This window comes from Centroberyx affinis, unplaced genomic scaffold (genome assembly GCF_046629955.1).
Source record: "Centroberyx affinis isolate AG114_WGS23_722 - 3 ecotype Tasmania unplaced genomic scaffold, CSIRO-AGI_Caff_v1 ptg000107l_1, whole genome shotgun sequence".
Lineage (NCBI taxonomy): Eukaryota > Metazoa > Chordata > Actinopteri > Beryciformes > Berycidae > Centroberyx > Centroberyx affinis.
The window spans coordinates 141,286-152,108 of record NW_027278809.1 but is presented as its reverse complement, the minus strand read 5'-3'; the positions used below and the strand labels follow the sequence as shown (position 1 = coordinate 152,108).

General features: G+C 40.0%; 1 protein-coding gene across 1 annotated transcript; it reads right to left on the bottom strand.

The window, feature by feature from the left end:
- Positions 1-475: 475 nt before the first annotated feature.
- On the bottom strand, positions 476-9,319 carry LOC139648531 (tryptase-like; the record flags this gene model as incomplete). The annotated part of the gene is made up of 4 exons (XM_071524694.1): positions 9,189-9,319; positions 3,523-3,663; positions 2,654-2,931; positions 476-613 (listed from the first exon to the last, which is right to left on the bottom strand). Coding segments are annotated over exons 1-4 (688 nt in total), but the record flags the coding sequence as incomplete, so codon positions are not given.
- Positions 9,320-10,823: the final 1,504 nt, after the last annotated feature.

Here is a 10,823-nt window from a genome sequence, read left to right as displayed (position 1 = left end):
TTGGAGCTGGCACAGCCAAAGTGAGGCAAAAGGTGAAGTTTGGATTGTCTGCAGAGCCACAGTGCTGCTTACTATTGGCCCATAATTGGTGATGCATGGGCAAGCTGTCGATCACTGGATAGGTGACCTGCCAATCACTCTGTAAACAACTCGAAACAACAATGTATTATATACATATCGTCTTAGTTGCGCAATTATTTTGAAAATCACCATAAGGAGACACATTCAAAGAAGTGAAGTTAGCTACTGAGACCATAACTTATTGTGAAATAAGTGAAATGGAACCATTAGCTCATGAGGGAACACCAAGGTATATTGCCAATTTCATCCAAAAATGGATGGTTATCAATGGGAAAATCAATTAATTTACTCTCTTTTTTTCAATCAATTCCAGACTAGGTTTTGGAGATAAAAGGTTTGTGCAGGATACTGATGATATTGAGAAGGTTGAAAATAAAGAGCAATATGACCTCACAGGAATCCTTTGTCCCATCCGACAGACCAGCACACATCATGTTGTCGGTGATGGTGACGTAATTATTCTGACAGATACACTGTCTGTTGCCGATGATGGGAAGCTCCACCTTTTGGAGATTGTTTTGGATGGGTGCAGCTGTGGAGACACACAGACAGTTGTACAGTTGTCTAAAACCAGATATTGTTCTCTTAACTGGCACTACAATAGGCCTATGCTAGTTTTCTAGTAATGCTTTTAAAGCTCTATGTGATATCTTTTTTTGTGGTAAAAATTGCTATTAGTGTTGGAGTTTGCCTTTCCAAGCTCCAACAAAACCATCATTGTCCCCCACCAAAGGGGGGACTATGGATGGGTCTCCGTCCGTCCGTCCGTCCGTCCGTCCGTTCGTTCGTTCGTTCGTTATTCACACTGTAACGTTGACTTTGTGCCGCTAGGGGGCGGCATTAAAAATGAATGGGGACTCAGTGGTAAAGCAGGTCATACAGTTAAAGTTATCATACAATGTGGGGGGCAATGAATGGGGACTCAATACAGTTAAAGTTATCATAGGTAACATAATAGTCTACACACGCTACACACTTGGAGACATCAGACTGGGTTGAAGTGTTGAAGTGAGAGTCAATGGAGAATTTTTGGGCAAACCTCTAACCACAAGACACTGTAGTTATTGTACAGTTGTTGGACTGTTGCACTGTTATTGCACTCATCACTGCACTACCACTGTGCCGTCAGTGTTGACTACTTATATCAAATTACCTCTTACCTACTGTGCAATACAATATATCACTTATCATTTATCATTTATATTATTCATAACACTCACGCTCCTGGTGTTGTATGTTATATTGTATATTGTATTATAAATTGTATTGTAGTGTACATTGTGTAATGTGCAGATTGTATTTATTGCATATTGTAGTTCTTATATTTTGTACTGTATTGAGTAAAAACAGGACAATTACAGTTACTACATTTCAAGATATAACTTGTAAGCCTAATTCTGAGGAGAGTAGGCAACAGAAATATATGGTCAATCTGTCCTTTCATTGTCCCATACGAAAATGCTTATACAATTTCACTCATATTTCAAGTATACTCAGCAATCACTGACTGACCCAAGGGTGGAACTACATCACTGGTGGGGGACAACATGTTTACTATTTGCTTGTTGTAACATGAGACTCTGGAACAGCCAATTCTACTGGAGAGAACACTGGTGGCTTTGTTCCTTTGCACGAATGTGCAAAGGAACGAAGCAATGAACAAAGGAACAAACAACAGGGGGAACAAAAGAATGAAGGAATGAACAAACCAATGGACAGAGGAACAGAGGAACGACCAAAGGAACAAATGAACAAACAACAGGAGGAAAAAAGAAGGGAATGAAGGAACGAGCAAAGGAATGAATAGAGGAATGAACAAGGGGAGGAACGAACAAAGGAACAAATAAATGGAAGGAAAGAACAAAGGCATGGAACATATAAAGGAACTAACAATGGAAGAAAGGAACAAACGAACAAAGGAATGAAGGAATGAACGGAAGGACAAATGGAAGGAGTTGGCAAGTTGCCCCAGAGCTCAGAAAGGTTCATCAGCCTCATGGATGGATTACTGAACGGGCCAACTGGGCACAGGCCCAGGGGCCCAAGAGCTCAGGGGGGCCCCTAAGCCAGAGCCTGACACATGATGATGCTGTCACTAACTTTACATTTACTCCCCTGCAGTCAAAGGGTTTAGTCATTTATATCAACACCAAGGCCCCAACATTCCCCCTATAATAACCTAAACATCTGTTTTGAAGGTGTCACCATGGCACTGTCACAGTGAGTGTTCCCCTCAGTTTATCTATAGCGCTTTAGCAGTAAAGCTCTGCATTATTGTCCAAAGGCCTTGTAATGTAAAGTCATGGTTTATGAAGACCCCAAAATGTTGTTTTCCACTCCTGATCTGTCAGAATAGGGCCCACTGAGTCCTACACCATGCAGCTACTGTGTGGCCATACAGTAGATTTTGTAGATTTAGATTTTAGTAGGTGTCTGTGCCCAGGGGCCCTTTGTCTCATAATCCGCCTATGATAAGCCTTAGTATAGGGTTAACTTGCTGTAACCCCATAAAATAACAACCAGTTATTACTTCCTTCATTTTTGTGTCAAACTGCAAGTCGTTGTTACGTACAGTTTTGTAACCTCTCACCCCAGCCGGTCACCCACACCAGAGTACCGTTGTAGAAAGTGCTGTTGGCTGCTGCCAGGCAGACTGGACAGATGTATTCACTGAAGTTGACCGGCTCAGACAGTTTCAGAAGACAGATATCATTGTCGCGATTGCTGTCCGTTAAGTTATCAAAGTCGGGGTGACAGATGATCTCTGTGACGTTCCTCATCACCTCATTAGGGTTGCTGCCATGCTGACGCTGACGACCCAGGTAGATGTGTCTGAGAATTCGTAGACGCCTGTGGTATACATCACACAGAATGACACCAGTTAAAGATACAATAAGTAAGGTTTCAATATATCCATGGGTTGACAATACCAGTGACTCATCAATTACTTGACCAGCTGCTGAGATTTCTGACTTTCAAAAATCAGCTTCTGGTCTGAACTCTGTTTTGGAACAAAAACTCCCCACTTTTAAGAGTTTCAAGACACCCCTCCCAAATGGTATTTTCAACTTCTCAGCAATGGAGGACAGTGCTATCAGCAAACGACAGGGACCGCAACACATTTCAGTTATGAAGGCTAAAAAGCCTCATTCTCAAGTCAAAAAAGCAAATAACCAAACAGTGTTATTATTATTATTATTATTATTCCAGTATTTTGCATTGTGATTGTATTGTGTTATTGTATCGTCACAGTAATCACTATAAATCATGGATAACTAACAAGTAGAACATACAGTAAATTAAGCAAACTACACTACTGAAATACCATGAAAGTACTTAGTAATAACATGGCATCATAGTAATTAGAATGTAATTTGTATTTAATTAGATGGTTAATGGTTACGATTCAATAAACACTGAGTGTAAGTTGAGCTGACTCACGAAGATGGACGGAAGCAGTGTGCGGCGGTCAGCACCCATTCTTTGTTGATGAGGGAGCCACCACAGTAATGGCCTTCGTCACTGTGCAGACTGACCTGCCAGCACCAGTTCTTTTCACAAGCTTTGTCTCCACCAACTATCCTAAAGGTGAGAAATGGCTGGCCACACACTGACAGGGAAAACAGCAATGTATATTTTGCTTTAAGGTTTGAACTCAATTCATGCACAATGCAAAGACACAATGCAAATACAAGTCACACCACAGTGCCAGTGTGCTTGAGGCATATGGGACCCTGGAGACCAAACTGGAACTGTGGTGTGGTTTCTTCATGTGCATGTAACATACTGGTGACCATTTCTGGACACCATTAGCCAGATCCAACACACATACTCTGATATATTTAATTTTCAATTTTTAAATTTAATCTCATTTGCCTTTTCATGAGTTACGTTTGCGCTAAAACATTGGAAACTGGAAAGTGTGTGTGTGTGTGTCTGGTACTGTCTGGTATGTTACTGGGTTCAAAATGGCAGTGGCTTTCACTGCACTATTTTGTTTGCCTAAACCGTTGCATTCATTGGGTGTCCCATTTGCCACCTGTGACCTTTTTGTTGCAGACATTTTGTATCCCCCTGTTGGAATTCTGTTCAATGTAGTTAGGGATGCAAAATGGCAATGCTTACTTCAGAGACAATAAAATGCCAAGTACTATAACAAAACAACACAATACCTATACCGGTTGAATGTTGTGGTAGTGGACAGATTAACTAGCTACAGGAAACTACTGAAATTAGTTATGTATTTACTCACATCTTGATTCCAAGTGCAACCAGAGCAAAACCTTGGAGGAAATCTTTACCACATATAATGTAAAAAGATTTGGCTGGTAAAAAACACTATCTATTACAGTAGCTATTAATCAATACATATTACAGGACCTGCAACAACAAGACTAAAGTAAGTTAGCTAACGTTAATTGATTAGAGCCATTTGGCATTCTCAAATTCATTATCACCATAACAATATAGCCTACTCTTGCTGGACTGTTCGATATACTGTATGAACGTTTGATTGAAAACATTGAATAAAACCTTAGAAAAGTCGATGGACTTTTTAAAAGATTTTTAATAAACTTTGTATATTACCTCTGTAAAATCCATGTGCTTCTTTGCTGTTTGCAGATTACATGCATGCACTGAATGCCGGCCTTCATAAAAAAAAAAAAATACAAAGAAGAGCCACTTCTGCTGTTGAGGTCACGCGATTCCTTATCAACGGTGAAAACTAGAAAATGTGCTCAGTAGAGCACAGACCCCTGCCATGTCTGATAACACCCCGTAAGGCAGTTATGCTCCTTTTGGTGATATGCCACACCCACCACCACACCCCCTTTTGGCCAGTCGACATGAAAAGTTAATCAGTTCTTCCTTGGCCCATAACCAACCTTCATACCAAGTTTTGTGCAAATTCGTGCCCAACTTTTTTAGATATCCTGCTAAAAGACGGACGGACAAACACACAAACATTACGTCCTTGGCAGAGGTAATAATCAGGGTACAAGGGGTAAAATAATTTCCATTAGCATGCTGCCTACTACCACAGTATTCAGTCAATATAGGTATGGCTTCCTATTGGCAATTTTAATTGCAACACTAAAAAAATTCATTTAATTATCAGCTCATGTGGCAGAAAGTTCGAGGAAAAGGAACAAGGATATAAAGAGGACGGCAGGTGAGAGAAAAAGAAAAGAGGCAACTGTAATGCCAAGTGAAGAGCTTACCATCCAGCTGGGGGCGAGCCTCTGCAAAGTAACAAGAAAACCTGTTAAACCATTCAGAGTGCAGAAATAGTGCTGCTACTCAAATGTAGCTTTTAGTGTAGACTTTAGATGTTCTTGTTTCCAATGTGCTAGTCCCTGAGTTGATCCACTGATGCAGGCAACAAAATTTAAATCAAAATTGAGTCACTTAGGGTTTAAAAAAGTTTTTGTTATAAACCTCTTCAGATACCAATCTCCAAGAGTGGAAAGAACAAGTAGAACAGTGCTGCTTTGCTGAAATCCTATTTAAGCAAAAGTAAAATTACTGGTGTAAAAAATCTGTGTGAGTAAACATATAAGGTTCACTCCAAATGAACTCGGACTGAAAGTTATACTTTTGTAAATAGGAAAATGTTGTTACATGTGATCTTGCCCATGCAATGCAAAAATGATGATTAGATAAGATTATTTTAATTGGAAAAAAAAAAACTTATCCTAAAAAATAAATCCAGTAAAGCATGAATCAACACCATTCAGTCACCAGCTTACAAACTGTGTCCTCTGTAACGGATGGGATTTAAAATGTAGCAAAGTGCAAAACTTCAGTCAAAACATACTTCAGTAAAAGTGAAATGACTGACTTCAACAAATGCTGAAAAAGTTCAAGTGCACAAAAACGCTCTTTGATTACAGTAATGTAAGTTACAGGCAGCAAATGTAATTCATTACTTCCACCCATGCTAATCTGTGGCTCTATACGGTCTCATTATGTCTCATTCATAATTTCCTCATATAACTTCTAATTCCAAGGCTGAGTGAACAGGGACCACAAATAATCTGATTGCTTTCCTTTTTAGATCATACTAGTTACTATACTGGGGCTGGAAGGGGCTGAAAGGATTTTCTGTTCCCATATGAACACAAACTAACTCTTCTTATATCGGTCAAATGGAAACTGATCTACTCACCTTCCAGGAGTAGGAGGACAACCAGGAGAAAGAGGAGTCTGCGCACCGACATCTGTACTTCACTGGAGACACACACTACCATTTCATGCAGCCTAATAACCTGTTTTGAGGGTTAAATCCTCACCTAACCCCTGACTAAACCTTTGAAGTGATTGTGATTTTCTTCAGCAGATAAAAGAAACAATCAAAAACTATTAGCCCAATGTAAAAATACCAACTGCCTTTTTGTCTAGTGTAGAGAAACCAGTTGTAGTCTGGATGAAAATGTAATGTGATCACAGACAATGGACGTGGTTAATTATATATCAAGGACTTTTGTAAATAGGAAAAACCACCAACATCTGGGTGGTTCTGGTTCAGTTTACTTTGGTGTGTGGGTGGCTGTCTCTCTGTCTGACTCACTCTATCTATGTGGCTTGCATACTATACTAAGGTTAGGCCAATATTGAGCTGTTATTAAATGTCATCCACTGCTGATATAGTGGAGGTTCCTTCCTGACCACAGCAACATACAAATAGTCTGTAAAACCTGCAGTGACATTTTAGTTCTTTGCATATTCTATTTATTCATTTAATTCAATAATGGTTTTTCTAATTCAATTCTTCCTTTAAAGGCAGTAATGTATCCCAGAATCTCTACTACTGTAGAGAATTTACAGAGGCTTTATAAATGATCTTTTGTCTTTTTTTTTTATGGGGTATTTTACATGACAAAAATAGGAAATTTTAGATTTTGATCATATATAGTACATAATATTTTGCAAATATTACAATTTGTAAACAAAAACAAAAAAAATGCTGTAAATTACCAAGTATTTAGTTATTTACCTGATCGAAACAGGAAAATTAACTCTGACTTTGTCCATTGAGAAAAAGTGCTCTAACTTAATGTTAGCTAACTTTAATATGTTGATACAAAAATAAATAAAAGTCGTAATACAAAAGATGTTTGCATGTGTGTCCATATTCAACATGTAAAATGACATTCCAATAGGATTTTATTTCCCTATTCAGGAGTGGTGTTAAAAAAATATTACAATTATATGACAATTAATTTGACAATGACATATTGATGTTTGAAAATGATACAGATAACACCTTTAATACTGCTAACTATTAAGAAAGAATGCTGTGCTTTTCCACATTTTACAGGAAACATTCTATTTCAAATAAACCCATAACTGTTATTCAGCCAGGAGACAAGACATTGAAGACAAGTGAAATGGAAAAACAAAAATCAGATAAAAGGAGGAAAGGGACTCTTGAATAATTCCAAGAAGAGCAGATATAATGTTTCACTGCAACAACCTTCATCATGTACCGTCCTCATCACTTGCTAAAATTGCTGATATTGACCTTAGTGGTCTTGCTAGATTTGCTGAAATTTGAAAAATAATTTCTCAAGCATGCTGGTATTCTTGCTACAACATCTCTATGTGGAGAAAATTACATTTCAGTCAACAGACCTTCAGGTTTTTACAGAATCAAAGCCAAAATGAATCAGGCACAGCAATGAAGCAATGAAGACCATCATCAATCACATAATACTTTGTTTCAGAGAGCTAGATGTTGATCTGCATGTAATAACATCACTCATGGGGTATTTTCCATCAAAAACATGATTCTAGATTATTCTACTGGCATTGTGGACGGTGGGTAGTAATCATTGGGCATAGGCATGAGTAGGGTTTGGAAGCCTGTGGATGTTTTCTTGTTCTGTGCGTTGGCGTTGACACTGGCTGGACTCCTGCTGACCTTAAGTTTACTTCTTTTATCTGTTGATTCCTGTGTCACTGAACAGCAGAGACCAGTCCTCTCTGATAAGACTATTTGAGGGTCCATGTTTGATCTGGAATGAGACCAGGGATTTTAAATGAAAAGTATATTGCAATACAATTTTGAAATTTGTTTGAATAAAAAAAGGCATTTTGACTGTCACATTATTTTATGCATCTTGAATGGTTGTGGCTAATAATACAGTTTGTAAATGGAACAGAACTCATATTGTCTGATGGCTCATCAGACTCAGAGCAGGGAACCAATGAGGAAGATGAGCTATATGCAGAGGTACTATACATTCTGAGATAATTATGTCAGAATTATGAGATCTTTTCTCAGAATTATGAGAAAAGATGTCATTTATTTGAAAAACCGGCCTGAGCACACCTGTGTGTTATATTTATTCTGTCCTTATTGTCGTTACATTACTGGCGACCATTTCCAAAGCGTACTTGTTTAGATGTTTGACTGCATTTTTCCTACCTTCCAGGCTGCCTTTTGTTCCCATTTATTTCAGTACGGTACGAAAATCAACTTGCAGAGACCTGAAACTTGCTTGAGCTAGGTAATCCATCACAGTGAACATCCCGTCAGACTTAATTTTTGTCGAAGTTACTTTACCATTGTGTCGTAATTTAGTTCAATGCCCACATTCATTTGAAAAGTCTCTTCTGCCTTGTTCATATGCTGGTAGGAAGTTCTATTTCACACAGGCTTCGCCCTCTAACAGGGCTCTATTGGCTTAGCCACTCATCTAGTCGCCTCAGCGCACTGAAAATTTGCATGCATGTGCTCAGCCAATCAGGATGCGCCTATACACCCCCTATGGGGCCTCGCGGTATAAATGGCAAGCGGCCCCTCATTCAGCATCCACTTTTTCTTCAGCGCCTGACGTACAAGTTTGCCTAGGATGGCATCGGCTGAGACCAACATCGCTAAATACTGCCCAGACTGCCAGATTGATCGTGACGACAGATCCACATGAGGCATGTTTTGAGTGCCTCGGCCCGGAACATGCCACTGACGCCGTCTCGTCGGATTGCAGCAGCTGCAGGGCTCTTTCCATGGTGAGATGCCAGCAGCATTGGGCTCATTTCAAATGCTATCAGCGTCAGCGTTCTCCTGAGATCGAGCTCCGCTGTGATGACAGCTCCTCTGCCCTGTCGCAGCGCTTCCCCTGCCGGCTCCTCCCTTGGTAGTGGAGGAAGAAGAAGAGATGCCTCCGCCGGGAGACAGCGATGACAACATCTCCTCCGTCTCCGTTACGGCTGCATCCTTCACCTCCGCCATCGTTGAAACAAGGCTTCCCCTTAAGACATTCACCTTACACAGGGGAAGAAGACAAGGATGCCCACTCTCACCATCACTCTTCGCCATATTCATTGAACCTGTTGCAGCTGCAATCCGCCAAAATGACAACATCAAAGGCATCCATGTCTCCAACAACCATCACAAGATAAGTCTTTATGGAAATGTCGTATTACTGTACCTCCAGACCACATCAAACTCATTGCAAGAATCCATTAAGCTCATTAACCAATTCTCCAAGATATCGGACTACTCAATAAACTGGACCAAATCCACAATTCTGCCATTATGTGAGGGGGATTGGAATGCTGCATCCCTGTGCTGCCTGGTTAGTCAGTTATTTTTATTTTGTCATTTAGCACCCCCTGCTGGTGGTTTTGTATAGTAGTCATTTAAGTCATGTGATCTGTGTCTCTAGTTGATGACATCATCAGTAGGCATCTAGACAGTTCTCCATGTCAGAGCCGAGGGAAAGCTCATGCCTTTTCATCTGACATCATCCTGACATTCAGGTCTTTGAAAGCATCGTCGGTATGTAAAAGTAACCTTTGGGTTTATCATTTATTGATGTATATGCATATTTTCACAAATCGGAGATATTTGAATGGTTTGTGTGCAGATACAATTCAGATGGTGTATTCATGTCGGCCACATGTTCTGGCTAGCTTGTAGTGAGAAAATGTGCACGAGATACATTGTATGTAGCAACATCATGCTTACCAATAGCCTATCTTTATGATACATTTGGAACTTATTTGTATAACTTGCGTATTATTTTGTATCATTTGTTGTATACTTAATACTTACCTTGTACTTACCATAATGGGAATTTGGACACTTTTTGACTACATGTTTTTCTTTCTGTCAGTTTTACCCTACTGCCAGTTGCTACATTAAAGAAGGTCAACTTGGAACATCTTTGTCTGTGTAGTAATTGGGGATGGAGTTTATCTGCCTGTCAATTCATGCAAGGCGTGTGAAGAGGACAGGACAGTAAAACGATGTTTTCTGGCGGACTGAACTGCGATGAACAGGACAACGAAGTGCCATGACACACTGAATACGAACGCAATTCTCTTTCCAAAATGTCAGACCAAAAATCATCAGGATCTCAGTCATTACGGACAAGGTCTCATGCCTCATGTTCATCTTCATTCAAACGATCACATGGCTCCTCCGCCAGTGCAGCCGCAGCCGCAGCCCATGCTGAAGCCCAAGCTGCTAAAACAGAGGCAGCATTTGCAGAAAAGGAAAGCCAAATCAAAATGGAACAAGCACGTTTAGAGGCATCTTTAAAGGTAGAGAAGACACGTTTAGAGGTATCACTTGATGCTCTCAACTGGAGAAAAGAGCTGCAGCTGCGGTAGCTAAAGCTGAAGCATTAGAGGCAGCCATGGAAGAGCAAAATGAGGACCTCAGCTCCAGACTTGATCTCCAAACCCATGATCCAGCAGAGCGCACAAAAGAGTATGTGGAAGAGCAGGCA